This window comes from Callithrix jacchus, chromosome 5 (genome assembly GCF_049354715.1).
Source record: "Callithrix jacchus isolate 240 chromosome 5, calJac240_pri, whole genome shotgun sequence".
Lineage (NCBI taxonomy): Eukaryota > Metazoa > Chordata > Mammalia > Primates > Cebidae > Callithrix > Callithrix jacchus.
The window spans coordinates 70,742,611-70,759,453 of NC_133506.1; the positions used below are offsets into that span (position 1 = coordinate 70,742,611).

At 50.7% G+C, this 16,843-nt stretch overlaps 1 protein-coding gene across 11 annotated transcripts in view; it reads right to left on the minus strand.

The window, feature by feature from the left end:
- Positions 1–5,209: 5,209 nt before the first annotated feature.
- Positions 5,210–16,843, minus strand: part of MPP2 (MAGUK p55 scaffold protein 2) — a 52,692-nt gene continuing 41,058 nt past the window's right edge. For all 11 annotated transcript variants that reach the window (XM_078372577.1, XM_035303056.3, XM_035303055.3 and 8 more), the window contains 10 exons: positions 13,017–13,169; positions 12,716–12,865; positions 12,130–12,357; positions 11,285–11,416; positions 11,072–11,177; positions 10,837–10,905; positions 10,431–10,592; positions 9,552–9,754; positions 9,046–9,174; positions 5,210–7,800 (listed from right to left, as the gene is read on the minus strand). In XM_078372577.1, coding sequence (XP_078228703.1) covers positions 7,624–7,800; positions 9,046–9,174; positions 9,552–9,754; positions 10,431–10,592; positions 10,837–10,905; positions 11,072–11,177; positions 11,285–11,416; positions 12,130–12,357; positions 12,716–12,865; positions 13,017–13,169 — 1,509 coding nt within the window. In that variant the 3' untranslated portion in view covers positions 5,210–7,623. The remainder of the gene's footprint in view (positions 7,801–9,045; positions 9,175–9,551; positions 9,755–10,430; positions 10,593–10,836; positions 10,906–11,071; positions 11,178–11,284; positions 11,417–12,129; positions 12,358–12,715; positions 12,866–13,016; positions 13,170–16,843) is intronic.

Consider the following 16,843-nt stretch of genomic DNA (forward strand, 5'->3'; position numbering starts at 1 on the left):
TGGCTTTTTATCCAATTTGCCTGTCTGTGTCTTTTGATTGGGGCATTTAGTCCATTTAAATTTGGGATTAATATTGATATATATGAGTTTAATACTGCCATTTAATGCTGGCTGTTTTGCCCATTAGTTGATGTAAATTCTTCATTATGGTGATGCTCTTTACCTTTTGATATGTTTTTGGAATGGCTGATACTAGTTGTTCCTTTCTATGTGTAATACTTCCTTCAGAAGCTCTTGTAAAGCAGGCCTGGTGGTAATGAAATCTCTGAGTACTTGCTTGTTTGCAAAAAAATGTATTTTTCCTTCACTTTAAGTTTAGTTTGACTGGATATGAAATTCTGGGTTGAAGTTCTTTTCTTTAAGGATGTTGAATATTGGCCCCCACTCTCTTCTGGCTTGTAGGGTTTCTGCTGTGAGTCTGATAGGCTTCCCTTTATGGGTAACCTGACCTTTTTCTCTGGCTGCCCTTAGTATTTTCTCCTTCATTTCAACCCTGGTGAATCTAATGATTATGTGCCTTGGGGTTGCTCTTCCTGAGAAATACCTTTGTGGTGTTCCCTGCACTACCTGGAATTGAGTATTGTCCTGTCGTGCTAGGTTGGGAAAGTTTTGCTGGATAATATACTGAAGAATCTTTTCCAGCTTGGATTCATTCTATTTGTCACATTCAGGTACACCTATCAAACATAGATTAGGTCTTTTCACATAGTCCCATATTTCCTGGAGACTTTGCTTATTCCTTTTTAGCCTTTTTTCTCTAACCTTGTCTTCTCGTTTTATTTCATTAAGTTGGTCTTCGACCTCTGATATCCTTTCTTCTGCTTGATCAATTTGACTGTTAAAACTTGTGCATAGTTCATGAAGGTCTTGTATTGTGTTTTTCAGCTCTATTAATTCACTTATATTCCTCTCTAAATTGTCTATTCTCGTTAGCATTTCGTCAAACCTTTTTTCAAGGTTCTTAGTTTCTTTGCATTGGGTTAGAACATGTTCTTTTAGCTCACAGAAGTTTCTTATTATCCACCTTCTGAAGCCTGATTCTGTCAATTCATCACACTCATTCTCCATCAGGCCTTGTTCCGTTGCTGATGAGCCGCAATCCCCTGTAGGAGGAGAGACACTCTGATTTTGGGTATTTTCAGCCTTTTTACGCTGGCTTCTTCCCATTTTTGTGGATTTACCCAGCCGTCATCTTTATAATTGCTGACTTTCAGATTGGGTCTCTGAGTGGATGTCCAGCTTGTTGGTGATGAAGTTTTTTCTGTTTCTTAGTTTTCCTTTGGAGGATGCCCCTCCCCCACAGAGCTGGACCTTCCCAGGTTCAGCTGTGCTTGCTGTAAAACTCTCAATCTTCTTCAGTGCTTCCAATTGCTATTTTTTTGTGGGGGCACTGTGCTGGCAGAAACAGCGGCATTAAGATTCATGGCACTTTTCTGCCCAGGAATCTCATGGTGTGGCTCCCCGCTGCAGTCCCCCCTTCAATCAACTGAATGGGCGACTCTGCCTTCCCGGAGCTCCAAAAGCCAACTAAAAGAGCACCCAGTTCTGTATTATCCATACTGAGAACCGCCACGCTGGGGCGCCAGCAAAAAGCCGCATCGGCCAAAAGAGTTGTGCTGGTGACCCAGGGGGCTCCTCCGCTAGGAATCTCCTGGTCCTTGGGCAACAAAAATTCGTCTTGAAGTGTGGTGTCCACTCACTCTCTGCACTTTCACTGGGAGCTACAATCTGAGCTGCTAAGTGGCCATCTTGGATCTCTCTCCTTTTTTTTTTTTTTTTTTAAAGATGGGTTTTCACCATGTCAGGCTGGTCTTGAACTCCCAACCTCAGGTGATCCACCCGCCTTGGCCTCCAAAGTGCTTGGATTACAGGCATGAGCCCCCGCGCCTGGCCCAGAAGTTTGATATTCTAATGAAGTTCAGTGTGTCAATTTTTTCTTTTATGGGTCATGCTTTTTGGTGTTGTATCTTAAAAATCTTTGTCTAACCCAGGGTCACAAAGGTTTTCTCCTGTTTTCTTCTAGAAGTGTTACACTTTTAGGCTTTACATTTAGATTTATGGCTGAACTTGAGTTACTTTTCATATATGTGTATGAGTTGAACAACTTCTTCCCTTCTTCCTCTTTTTTCTTCTTCTTTTCTCCTCCTCCCTCTTCTCTGCCTTTCTTCCTTCATCTTCTTCCTTTTGTGTATGGATATCCAACTATTCCAGCACCATCTGTTGAAAAGGCTGTCCCTTTGTGCTTCCTCTTCTGAATTGACATTGCACTACTTTGAAATCAGTTGAACGTATTTGTGTGGGTCTATTTCTGGCCTTTTCTGTTCTATTGACCTATTTATCTTTCTTTATACCAATACCACACTGTCTTAATTACTGTAGCTTTATAATATGTCTCAAATTCAAGTAGTATAAATCCTCCAACTTTGTTCTTTATCAAAGTTGTTTTTGCTCTTTTAGATTTCTAGTATTTCCACATAGATTTTAGCATCAGCTTATCAATTTATACCCCAAAAAAAACTTGCTAGAATTTTGATTGGGATTACATTGATTGCATAGATCAGTTTGGGGAGAACTGACATCTGAACAGCATTGATTCCAACCCAGGAATACAGTATAACTCCATTGATTTAGGTCTTTATCTTAGTTTGGGCTGCTGTAACAAAGTGTCATAGTCTTGGTGGCTTCTCAACAACAGAAATCTATTTCTCATAGTTCTGTAGGCTGGAAGTCCAAGTTCCGGGTGCCGGCATGATCAGGTTTTGGTGAACACCCTATTTTGGTGTAATGAATTCTTATACTTTTATATTGCCTTGGCATCCATTTTACATATAAGCTGGACTTTGTCATACCAGAAGCAGGGCTTGGTCACCCTTGACACCGTTTCCAGTTCTCTGCCCTCTTATAGTTCCTCAATGTGGTTGATCCCAGTTCCTGTGCCACACAGCTGCTTCCTGGTGACCACCTCTCTATGAGACAGCTAGATACAACCTTCCTGACTTGCCATACTCACCCCCACACCCCACATGGACTGTGCAAATATGCCACAGTGACTACCTCTCAGTCACAGCATGACTCCACGGAACTTGTGCCTGCTTGCTCTAAACCCATCAATTAGAACTGCCTATGGCAAACTTGCTTGGGTAAACCCCTGGGCCCCAATAAAGGCTTTGGCCCAAGGCCCATCACCCTCTCTCTCCTGCTCCCACTCAGTGGTTGAGCTCCTTGCCACCTCCAGACTTTTCATGGGCAACCAGTAGATGCCCCTAATGTCTCTGGGACCTGTAAGTAATAAATTTCTTCTGTTTCATACATTTGGGTTTCACTTTCTCATTGTATCTCACCTGACTGACACACTGTACCTTAACTTTCCCCTGACTAGGGTTCTCTTAGAAAATTGCTATCTCAGGCTGGGCATGGTGGCTCACATCTGTAATCCCAGCACTTTGGGAGTCTGAGTCTGGTGGATCACTTGAGGCCAGGAGTTCGAGACTAGCCTGGCTAATCTGGTGAAACCCTGTCTCTATCAAAAATACAAAATTAGCCAGACATGGTGGTGCATGACTGTAGTCCCAGCTACTCAGGAGGCTGAGGCCAGATAATCACTTAAATCCAAGAGGTGGAGGCTGCAGTGAGCCGAGATCATGCCAATGCACTCTAGCCTGGGTGACAGAATGAGACTCAGTCTCAGAAAAATAGAAAAGAAAGAAAATTGCTATCTCAGCTTATAGCCACTGTCAAGAGAGACCTCAAGACCAAATTAAAAGAAACCATGGGCCAGACATGATGGCTGATGCCTGTAATCCCAGTGCTTTGGGAGATAACTGAGCTCAGGAGTTCGAAACCAGCCTGGAAAGCAAAACAACACCCCATCTCTACAAAAAATAAAAATAAAAAAAATTAGCCACCACACCCAGCTAATTTTGTATTTTTAGTAGAGGTGGGGTTTCACCATGTTGGCCAGGCTTGTCTCAATCTCTCAACCTCAGGTGATCTGCCTGCCTTGGCCTCCCAAAGTGCTAGGATTACAGGCGTGAGCCAGCCCACCCAACCAATGTCATTTTTCAACCATTGTGCCCCTCCTTCCTCTCGCTGTCCCCAGCGTCTGCTGCCATCTTTATGCCCATGTGTACCCAATGTTTAGCTCCCACTTATGAGAACATATGCTGTTTGATTTTCCATTTCTATGTTAATTTGCTTAGGATAGTGGCCTCCAGCTGTATTCATGTTACTGCAAAGAACACTTTTTTTTTTTTTTTAGTATTGCTCTGTCACCCAGACTGGAGTGTAGTGGTATGATCTTGGCTCACTGCAACCTCCACCTTCCGGGTTGCTATTCAAGCAATTCTCCTGCCTCAACCTCCTGAGTAGCTGGGACTACAGGCATGCACCACCATGCCGGCTCATTTTTGTATTTTTGGTAGAGACAGGGTTTCACTATGTTGGCCAATCTGGTCTTGAACTCCTGACCTCAGGTTATCTGCCCTCCCTGGCCTCACAAAATGCTGGGATTACAGGAGCGAGCCAGCCGATTTCATTATTTTCATGGCTGCATAGTATCCCATGGTGTATATGCACCGCATTTTCTTTATCCATTCCACACTGATGGGCACCTAGGTTGATTCCATGTGTTGCTATGGTGAATGGTGCTGCAGTAAGCATACAAGTGCAGGTATCTTTTCAGTGGAATGATTCCTTCTCCTTTGGGTAGATGCCCAGTGATGGGATTGCTGGAACGAATGGTAGTTATATGAGAAATCTCCAAACTGCTTTCCACAGGGGCCAAACTAATTTACATTCCCACCAATAGTGCATAAGCACTCCCTCTCACCCGCAACTTCACTGCAGCATCTGTTATTTTTGACTTTTTTAGTAACAGCCATTCTGACTGGTGTGAGATGGTAACTCAGGGTGGTTTTTATTTGCATTTCTCTGATGATTAGTGATGTTGAGCAAGTTTTCATACATTGTCCACTTGTATGTCTTTTGAGAAATGTCTGTTCACATCCTTGGGTCCAAGCACTTAGAATGAGCATCTTCTCGGGATGGGGGAGTGTGGAGGAGAAAGACAGAGAAAAGGAAGACATCACAGAAAACAAGACGTGTTGCTCTGACTTCCATCTTAGAGTCATCTGTGCTTTGCTCCCCAGCTCTCACCCTCTCCCAAAGCCATCCACCCAACCCCAACCAAAGACAGGCAGAGCCAGAAGCCTTTGCTTTCACATTTAATCCAAGGAAAAGAAAGAAAACCAGTCAGTAAGAAAACTCAAGAATTAGATGGCTGAGGGAGGGGACAGAGGAAGGGCATTGGGACTGAATGTGGACAGTGGATGGTAGGGTCCTCAGTCTCCAGACGTCCCTCAAATACAAGAGTCCACAATGAGGGGCAAAGGAGAACAGAGTCACAGAGCTGATGTGGTGGGCACACACACTTGTTCCAACCTAGCTCTGGCCCTGGCCCAGGTGAGCCAAGGACTGACAGCTTCTGCTCCCACCCGATAGGTGCCTGGGAGGGGTATGGAGTGGAGCTCAGGCAGGGGAGGCTGTTCAGAGAGGAAGGACTGAGAAGAGACAGGAGGGAAGGGGCCCCAGCCTGTCCCTTGGGCATCATTAGCAGTGAAGGTGCCATGAGGGCAAGGTACCCACCCCATCCCCATCAAAGATGATGGTCATTTGGACCATAGGGACAGAAGCAGCTGCAACAGCAGACCCTCCCCTGCCCTTATCCTCAAGTTCCCCAGGGGAGGTAGAAAGTGTCAAGTGACCCCACGGCCTCAGGTCAGCAGGAAAACACCCCATTTCCTTCCCACTCCCTTAGGCTGAGGGTGATGCCAGGGAGAGCTGAATCAGGATGAAAGGACACTAACGGAGAAGAGGAGCAGGAGGATGAGTGCGTAGCACATGTGGAGCCACACCAGTGAGATGGGGGCAGGCCTGGCCTTTCCACCCATGCGTATACCCTATGCAAATGCAAATGAGATTCCTAATATAAGAAATATATTCTAACATTTGTAATAAATATTCTGTTTATTCTCCCTCCCCTTCCCTAGGAAATGGGCACACAGTGGTTCAGGGGCCAGCTTTGGCTGACGCTGCAGCGAAGACTAATTAGACACTCAGAGGAACTGGGAGGCACAGGGGTTTGGACTTGGGGTGTCCCACGTTGTCCCCTCTGAGGACAGGCTCACCCTGGGAAGGACTGCAGAGAACAATGAAGGATGAGATGCTCAGGTACGTCTAGGACAGCATTCTTACTTAAAAGGGAGTCTCCTATTTTACAAAACTGCCTTCCACAAGGACAGCAGGGAGGCATTTAGGGCACAGGGACAATAGGACAGTGGAGGAGATGTCAGGAGAGGACCAGGGCTTCAGAGTCTGGGATCAGGGTCTTATAAGAAATGAGGGCTCATAGGGAACCCCCCCAGAAAGGGGCCCCAAAGAGTGACCTCCAAAACAAAACAACTCTTTTCTTCCTCCCCAAACTAAACCTGACAGACAGACAGACATAGACACAAACACACCAGTGCCAGAGGCACAGACAGGCGCCAAGCATATACGCAGAGCCACAGGCTGTGCAGACTACAGTGTGAATGGCGCCCCCTGGAGTCGTGTATGAGGAACCCGCTGGAGGGCAACTGTCCTTCAAAAGCCCAGGCTCCCAAGGTCCCCTCTGCACTCCTCAGCCCCTCCAACCCTGCAGCCCTGACGCAAGTGGGCTACCTGGACTTGGCTAGAGAGAAAACCAAAATGGACCAAGGTCAAGGACACAGAGCCCAGACCTGTGCCTGCTGTGAGCCATGGAGAGCTTGGGGCTCTTCGGTCGGTAGCAGCAGGTTCCTTGTCACAGGGCTCAGCCTTCCATCCCACTCCTACCTGGGCTGAGCCCACTGGCCCTGCCAGCCTGGCCCTGTGGAGAGCAGGGCTGATCTGTCAGGATATATCAGAGAGGTCTGGAGAATTGTCGGCAGTGAGAAGCTGTGGATAAGGGAGGGACCAAGCAGTGTCCACCCCACCACCCTGCCCCTTTCCGAGGGATCTGGGAGCTGCACTGCTCTGTAGCTGTGGCCACTGGCTCTCACTCTGACTCCTCTAGCCACTGGCACCACCACCTTGGCCTGCCTGGCTGCCAGTGGACCACACATTCCCCTGGCCACATGGAAGCAGCCCAAGGCCTGCTCCTGTGACACAAGGGTGAGAGGTGGGAGGAGTCCAGGAATGGGGTGGGTGCCAGTCCAGAGGAGAACTGGTGACTGGGGAGAGGTGGCGGGGACAGTGTACCTACTAACTGTGTGGTCCCAAAGCAGCTTTTATCTCCTCTGTACTAACCATTATGGAGATGACTCTGACACATTCCTGCAAACGGCTTGGCCCTCAGAGAGAGCTATCTGGTGGCTAATGAGCATTGGGAGTGGGCAGCACCTGGGCACAGGATACCCCATGAATGCCCACCTCCCTGGCAGTGCACACCTCTGTGCTGAAGCCACACTTAGGGCCTGCTGGGAGCTGTTACCCAAGGAGAATCAGATATGGGGGTTAAGGATTGTGGCAGGGCTCACAGGTCAGGAAGGGGATGAATTCAGGTTCTGGGTCTGAACCCAGAGGGGGCAGAGGACCAGGTGAACAGGCTCAGTACACCCAGCTGACAGGCACCCACTGGGGCTCTGTCCGTAGCTTCTCCATGGCCGCCTGGAGCTCACGGAAGGTCCTCTCCAGGTTGCTATTGACCAGGCAAAGGTCAAAGTAGTGCCCGTAGCCCCTCTGGATGCGGCTGCTCTCCTCCACTGTCCGCCTCAGGTCCGCCTCCTGCCCAGGCACAAGGGGACCTCCCTACAGTCAGTGCCCACAACTCACCCCACTGTCAAAAGGAGCTACAGCTGCCCCCACTCCCCCTCCCCAAAGCCCAACCCTGGAGTGGACTCCCTGGCTAGGGAGGCAGGGGCCCCTCTCTGTGTGCCTCAAAGTGGCTCACCATCAACCACAAACAGATGGTGGGTGAAAGGATAAGCTTTAATAAGTGCCAATCACACCCCTAAATGCTTTGCAACCCACATAATCTTCACGGCAGCTCTGCAAAGTAGGATTAATTCTTCCCCATTTATAACAGAAAATTAAGGTACAAAAAGGTCACACAGCCCGTCAGCAGCTGAACAGGGTCTGCCTGACTCCCAAGCCAGTGCTCCCTCCTGACCAGGCTGCCTCACCTATGCAGCATGACAGGCTGGTACCAGGGCAATCCCTACCCTCAACCCTGTGGAAGCTGGCTGGGCAGGGGTGGGGAAGGGTACTTGACAACTGACTTAAATAAGCTGAAGCCAGCCGCATCCCAGCAGCTCCAGTTTGCCACACCTGTCCTGTTGCCAAGGAGGAGGTGCCCAGAGTAGGGATCAAGCAAGGGTCCATCGGCAGAAGGATGCCAGCCTAGAGAGCCTCTCCTGGGCCCCAGCCACACTCTGACCTGGGGCCTGAGTGCTGCAGCACCAGGCATGGCCAGCAGAGGGACCCCTGAGCTCAGAGCTCTGCAAACCCTCCACCTCCTGGGGAGGCACAGCAAGACCTAGGGAGGAAGGAGGCTGGAGTCCTGCAATGCGGGCTTGAGGCCTCTCCTCCAGGCGCTGCCTGCTCCCTGATGCTGACTCACCCCTCCAGCCAGCCTTCCCGCCTCTGGCTTTCTCCTGCCCTTCCACTTTCCCCCAGCTGTAAGCAATCCAAGCTCCCCTGGCCCACCTCCCGCCCACCTCTTCCACTGGCCCTCTGAACTCCCTCTGGCCAGCACTCTGCCCCTGCAGAGCAGGCAGAGCAGTGGGCTGGAGTCAGAAGCACATGTGTCCCAGGCTAGCTGTGTCCCTGGTTCACTCTGAGACTTTGGACTTCCTCTCTTAGACCTCCCCTTCCACATCTATGCAGGGGGGACCACGTCCTGCCTCACTGATAATTGGAGCAGGCCCCTGTCCCTCCCCAACACCACCTCCTTCTCTCCGTCAGCTCAGGCCTGTCCCCCACCACCCTAGGCAGCCATCGGACCCCTCCCCCACCCCTCAGAGCCCTCACCGTGAGCTGCTTGGTAGACACCCCACTCTCCAGTGCAGCCCTGTTCATGGCCCGCAGGGTCTCGAAGTCTGGGGCCTCGATGAACACCACGTAAGGGACGAACTCGGCTGTTCGTAGCACCTTCACCGCCTGCAGAAGGAGAAGGCAAGGTAGGGAGCATATCCCAATGTCTGTCCTAGGAATCAGAGGAAGGCTGTCAGGGTGACAGAGGTTGGGTGGGCACCTAGGAGTGGATGAGAAAGGGGTGCCTGGGAGTCTGGAACATGAGTACCGGGATGAATGACAGACAGCTGGCAGGTGGCTAGGGCGACTGGAGGAGACTAGAGAAGGAGTGGGGGGTCTGGGAGGCTGAGGAAGGTTCCAGGTGGGCTGGGTTCCTAGCAGTGGTTGAGAGCAGACGGGGTGCATGGGTGTGCTCAGGTGACAGGTGTGTGGAACTATATGGGGGAGCACTGAGGCAGCAGAGAGGACATTGGGTAGGCTGGGAAGGAGCAGAGTGGCCGTACCTGGGGATTGACATCCAGCACACACACTTTCCCGGCAGCAACCACGCCCCGAATGGAGTCAATACGTGTGCCATACAGGTTGCCCTCGTATTCGCCATGTTCCAGGTAGCGCCCAGCACGGATGTCAGCCTCCATCTCCCCACGGGACACAAAGCTGTAACCCTGACCTTCCCGCTCTGAGTCTTTGGGCCGCCGGGAGGTGTCTGGGGGATGGAGGTAGGTGAGGCTGAATGGGCACAGGCAGGTCACAGCGCCTCAGGCACATACACACACCCTTACCCGGGCTCCTGGTTCCCAGCCTTGGGGGTGCAGTCCACTCTCCATCTTGCCAGCACTGTTGCCTTTGCACACTCCTGCCCCCACCCTCTCCACTGGCACTCACAGAGACATGAGGTGGTATCCATGGTCCAACCCAGAGCCCACAGGTGAGAGGCTGAGGTTTAGAAAGGGCAATGTATAGCCCAAAGCCACACAGCAAGAGCCAAGCAGACCAAGGCAGAGCTCTCAGTCCTGCCTCTGGCAGCCAAGAGCTTCCACCACCCACGCTGGCTCTGCGCTAAGAAACCCTGTCCTCCACAAGGCTACACACGTGCAGCTCATAGCCGTGTTTCACCCGGGTGCACAGCTGGGCACTCACTTTCTTCATGGCTTTCAGCAAGTGAAACAGAGAAGGAAAGGGGACACCAACCCAGCCCACTAGGCCACCTGTTGACAGGACACCTCCCTCACCTTTCCTGAGCCTGCAGTTCCTCTCCCTACCCACAGAGGGAGTGCACCCCAACCTGTGCACCCAAAGGTACCACCTGGCCTGGCACCCATGAAGATGCCCATTCGGTGGACCCAGCCCTGGCCCCCAGGGGAGTCCCAGCCCCCACTCACAGGGCACCGTGGTGCCATAGCGATCTGGATCCCACATGATGAGCTTGTTCTTCAGGCTGCGCCGTCCCACGCCCTGAGCCCCAATCAGCACCAGGGTTTTCCGGCGGAAGGGGGGCATGCGGGCCACCTCCTCATAAATGAGCAGCTCATGGCGGTCAAACTCTGGACACAGGGAGATGGCACTGCTCACCAGGCTGCATGGTGAGGGAGGGGCGGAGTTCTCAGGGAGAGTGAGGGCAAGAAGGCTTGGAACAGGGTAGCAGGGAGGAGCCGGGCAGGGCCTAGGGACACGGCTGGCAGCATCTGAGCCAGGTGAAGGGTGAGCATCGTCACAGGTGAAGGGTGGGGACAGGGAGGGCCATGCCATGTTAGAGGAAGACAAGGGAGGGAATGCTCTGATACCCACCTGCATTCTTGGTGGTCAAATACATCATTCGCTTCTTTTTCTTTCCTGAAAGGCTGCCACATAGGGTCCCTGGCCATAGGGAGATGGGTGAGTGAGGTGGGCAGGGCCCTGTCGGATCCCAGATTGGGGATGTGGGGTGGGGGGGGTCCTCCTACCTGAGTTTGGTATCAGCTCCAGGCAGACAGGGCCCTGTCGGATCCCAGATTGGGGATGTGGGGTGGGGGGGTCCTCCTACCTGAGTTTGGTGTCAGCTCCAGGTCCCTCTTGACAAATGCTTTCCGCTTCTCCTCCAGCAGCTGGCTGGGGATGAGGCCGGCACTGCCCCCTTCCACATGACACGCCTGAAACGGACATGAGACCAAGACTGGCCTGAGCAAGAGGACCCCTCCCTGCGCCTCGCCCTCCCATGCACCACACCTGGAGAGATGCAGGGGTGCCCGCGGCTCACCTGCCACCAGTTGGCATCATCCTGGTTTACGATCTGGAGCAAGTCCCCAGCATTGAAGCACAGGCCTGCTTCCTTGCAGGGGATGAGGCTGTCTCGGGCCGGGTCATAGTCAAAGTGGCATTTCACAAATACCTGGGCCCAGGAATCGGCAAAAAGTCAGGGGAAGGGTCAGTGGAAGGCTGCAGATGGAGGTCTACCCCATGTCCCCTCCCTTCACAAAGTTGCAAGGGGCAATGGAGCCACACCTGCAGGAGTGATGCCTCCAGGCCTGCCCCACATGCCTCCCTGGTGCCAGCCTCCCTTTGCATCTAGTACTACAGGATTCAGATCTCAGGATCAAGGATGTGGGAACAGCAAGTAGGGAACAGGACTCTGGCACCTAATCGTAGATCCCTCCCTCCACTCACCCTCTCCCCTTGGAGAAGGGTTCTGGGGAAGGGTGAGAAAGCCAATAGGAGAAGTAGACAAAGCAGCCAGCCCCCCAGAATCCACCAACCAGGAGATAGCTGTCCAGGACATACGACAACCCCACCCTGCACATGCGCACAAACATGTGAAGAACGCTGACCATGACACAGGTGCTCTCTCATACACTCTGGTACCCCAGGCTGTGGCTGTGTGCATAATGCTAACCAATGTGGAAGCACGTGCAGATGCAGCAGAGGCAGAGGCCTGTCCATGGCTGCGGTCAGCTGCCCCCTGGCTGCAGGTCCCGCCCCCAACTCCCCTGGAGGAAACCAGTAGGAGAGGAGGTCCTCAGTGAGACCTTCAACCCTGACAGGCAGGAGGCTCAGCCATCCCTTGGGCCTTGTGCTGGGGGTGGGGGGGCTGGTGGAAGGTCCCACCTGGCGGGGCAGATGGGGCTCCTGGTAGCTGGGCAGGATCTTGAGGATGACACTGCCACTGGCATTGCGCAGGAGCTCCTGCAGCGCTCGGGGGTCACTGCCCACCAGCTGCCCGTTCACCTCCTTGATGATGTCACCCACGTGCAGCAGGCCTTGCTGAGCCACCATGCCCCCGTGCAGAATGCGAGCAATCACCAGCTCGCCGCCCTCCACTCGGAACGTTACACCCTGTAGGTCAGAGGAGTGAAAGATGAGGCTCCAATTGTTCCAAGTCAAAATCTTCAAATAGTCTCCTAATAGCTCCTCCATTCCTGTCCCCATCCACTAACCTCCGCCCTCAAAAGTCCTCTTCCGTCCTTCTGCCTAAATACTTCAATTATATCAAGCACTAATGGGGGGGGGGAGCGGGCAGACTGGAGAGGCGTGGACACATAAGTATGCAGTGTCTATGGTCTCCCGAATCTGCGTGGGTCCTTTCCTACACAAAGCTGGCCCCATCTTTATCTTCAGCCCTTGTTTGACTTTCTTGGCCCCCCACTGGTTATTCTCAGTTTTGACTCTCACCAGCCCTGCCCAGTGTCCTCACCAGATGTTCTCCGGCTGTCTTGCGGATGCCCACCATGCGCACAGCATCAGGAGGTACTGGCTGGTTGCTGAATGTCGGGTCCAGGCCAGGGCTGGGGGGTGGTGTCTCATAGGTCTTTGAGGCCACAGAGTCATGCGTCTCCAGGAGGGACTGGGGGGTGGTGGGAAGAGAAGGGCCAATGGGGCATTGCCCGGAGGTCTCTTCCCATCCCAGCTCCAACTTTCTGCCAGCTCCTCCAACAGCAGCAGACCCCAGTCCACCCACCTCCTGCTCCCTCACCCCAGCCCCAGCAGCCAGGAACCTGGAAATGGGGCTCCTGGAGGATGCGGGCCAGCTCTGCAGCTGTGCTGCTCTGCTCAGCCAGCTGTGCCAGGTCTCGCAGGATCTCCTGCACCAGCTCCAGGTTGTTGTCTCTCACAGCCTCCAGCTTCGTTTCCTCCAGTCTCTCATGGGCCTGGAGGTGGAAGCAGAACAGGTGGGGCTAGGAGCTTCCCCAGGAGCCCTGGGACACCAAACAGGGTCCTCCCTCAGCCCCAGGCATTTTCCTCACCCCACCCCCAGCCCCCTGCCTCAGCTCCTCACTCACTCACGCACAATCATACCCACACATGTGTATGCATTCCTTGCTGTCTCCTTTCTTCCCCAAAATGACTAGGACCTAGTTTAGGGAAGGAAGAAACCAAAGGACAAACCTTCCTTTCCATCCCCTTGCCACAAAGGGTCATTAAAAGTTACCAAATTGTCCCCAGCTCCCAGGACCTTATGTGCGTTGGAGTTCAAGGGCAGCGTCTTCCATCAGACATCATGATTGGGTGGGGACTTGAAGACCCTGAAGCCCAGGATGAGTAAGTTAGGAAGGTGGAATAACATTCCCAGGGTCACTGGGACTTGAACTTGCATCTCCAGGCCCTCAACTCAGTGGTCCCAGTGAATGAGGGGACAAGAAATCAGCACATGGTACCAGGAGCAGGCCCTGTACCTATCTGTCGCTGTGCTGTCTCCAGGTTCCAGCCCAGTGGGGAGTATTAGGTTAAGTGGGTCAAGAAGAAAGGAATTAGATTTCTTTTTTTTTTTTTTTTGAGATGGCTTTTCACTCTTGCCCAGGCTGGAGTGCAATGGCATGATCTAAGCTCACTGCAACCTCCGCTTCCTGGGTTCAAGCGATTCTCCTGCCTCAGCCTCCCGAGTACCTGGGACTACAGGCATGTGCCACCATGCCCAGCTAATTTTGTATTTTTAGTAGAGACAAGGTTTTTCCATGTTGGTCAGGGTGTCTCAAACTCCCAATCTCAGATGATCTACCTGCCATGGCCTCCCAAAGTGCTGGGATTACAGGAATGAGCCACTGCACCCAGCCCTCCAGGAATTCCATTTCAAGAATATAGATGAAGACCTTTTTTCCCCTCTGAATCTTTGAAAGATCACTGCAGACAACACAAGTCACTTTTTCCCAAAGCATTTCAGCATGTATTTCATAGGAACAAAGCCGTTCTGCTGTATAGACCACAATACCATTATCACCTGCAAGAAATTTAACATTGATACGTTAACACATTATGTAAGACAGTCCATATTCAAATGTTCACTCTTGTCCCAAAAGTATCCTTTATCATTCTATTTTTTCAGGATCTAATTGATTATATGTTGTATTTGGTCGGCACATCTCTTTATTCTCCTCTAATCTAGCACAGATCCCAATAACTTTTAGACTTTCAGGACATTTGTTGTCTTTTGTTTCTGTTTTTATTTTACAGAGACAGGGTCTCACTACATCGCCTAGGCTGGTCTCAAACTCTTGGCTTCAAGCGATCCTCTCACCTCAGGCTCCCAAAGCCTGGGATTACAGGCGTGAGCCACTGCACCTGACCTAGACATTTTTAGACTTCAGGCCAGTAGTTTTTAGAATGCTCTACCACTAGATTTATGTGATTGTTTCCTCATTATTAGACTTAAGTGAGTCCTTTTGACAAGAGTTCTATGTAGGTGATCTTGCATCTTTGTCTTTCCCATATTTTGAGACTATGTGACCATTATGTTCCTCCAAAGTCCTTCACCAGTGGATTTAGCATCAATTTATGACCCTGCCTAAATGAATTATTATACTGGAGGTTGCAAAATAGTTACTACATAACTCCCATCATTCCCTCTACATTTATTGACATTCTACTATAAGAATGAGCTTTTCAGCCAGGCGTGGAAGCTCATACCCATAATCCCTGCACTTAGGGAGGCCAAGATGGGTGGATCGCCTGAGGTCAGGAGTTTAAGAAACAGCCTGGATAACATGGCGAAACCCCGTCTCTACTAAAAATATAAAAAATTAGCTGGGTGTGGTGGTAAGCACCTATAATCCCAGCTACTCCGGAGGCTGAGGCAGAAGAATCGCTTGAACCTGGGAGGCGGAGGTTGCACTGAGCCGAGATCGTGCCATTGCACTCCAGCTTGGGCAACAAGAGTGAAACTCTGTCCTAAAACAAAAAAGAATGAGCTTTTCTTTTCTCCCTCCCACCACACTCCTCTTTCTCTTCTCTCATATCACTATGAACTTTTATTCCGTGTATTTGAATCCATTACTATCACTATCTTCATTGACCCAGTTTATCCCAAATGTGTCCAGTGGGGGCCTCTTTCACACCTCTGTCCTGTTCACATATTCCCATCTTCTTCCCTTCCCACACAGGATCATCTGATACTTTCCCTACTCCAGGTCTGGAATCAGCAATTTCTCAAAGGAACCCTGACTCCTTTTGGCAGGGAACAGTATTTAGAAAGCAAGATGTGGGCACTCAGTACCCACTGTTTCTGGGGCGTCATTTCTTTGGTAACATTAGTAGATACTGATGGCTCCAAATAAAATCAAACTCTACAGGATTTTTCTCACCTTCCCCCATTCCATATTTGTGTCTTCCTTCTCCTTCAGTGTGAACTTAGTTCCCAATAACACCAATATATTTACTTACTTGTTCTGCGCTTCAATATTCAAAGTAGTTTCAGAATTGCTGTACAACCACTACACCTATCACAAATCTATTAAGTAAAAGTCAGGAGGGAAAGGTCTTAGGGGTGTAAGAGATGAAGGACTACACAGTGGGCATAGTGTACACTACTCGGGTGATGGGTGCATCAAAATCTCAGAAATCACTGCTAAAGGTCAGGCGGTGGCTCACACCTGTAATCCCAACACTTTGGGAGGCCGAGGTGGGTGGATCACCTGAGGTCAGGAGTTTGAGACCAGCCTGACCAACATGGTGAAACTCCATCTCTATTAAAAATACAAAATTAGCTGGGTGTGGTGGTGCACGCCTGTAATCCCAGCTACTCGGGAGGCTGAGGCATGAGAATTGCTTTGACCCAGGAGGCAGAGGTTGCAGGGAACTGAGATCGTACCACTCCACTCCAGCCTGGGCAACAGACCGAGACTCTGTCTCAAAAAAATAAAATAAAATAAATTGCCCTTTCTTTCTTACATAAAATTGTACACATTCTTTGATACCCTGGAGCTTTTGTTTAACTGGTTCGTTTTCTGGCTTTTTACTGAAAAATATGCCATGGAAATCAGCCCATGAAACTGCATGGAGATCTTCCTCTATTATTATTATTGTTTGTTTGTTTGAGACAGAGTCTTGCTCTGTCACCAAGGATGGAGTGCAGTGGCACGATCTCCGCTCACTGCAACCTCTACCTCCCAGGTTGGGATTACAGGCATGAGCCACCGCGCCGGTCCTATTATCTTAAATGCTTCATTTGACTCCACTGCATGACTGGATTCCTGTAATTTATTCAACCAGTCTCCATGGGTATTTAGGTTGTTTCTAATACTTTGCTATTGCAAATAGTGTTGCAGTAAACGACTCTGGCATAGTATTCTACATCTGTGGAGATCTTCCATGTAAATTCCTAGAAGTCTTGCTGGGTCAAGCAGTAAATACATACGTAATTTTCTTAGATATTGACAAATTCCCCTCTCTGGGACTGGAGCCAATTTGCCATCCTGCTAGCACTGTATGAGGGATTTTCTTGAAGCTCACCACCAGAGTGTTGATCAAATATTTGCATGTCTCCGATCACATGGAGGAGAAATGATCTCTCAGTGGGGCTTGCTTTTCCCATATAAAGAGCCTTGTTTTC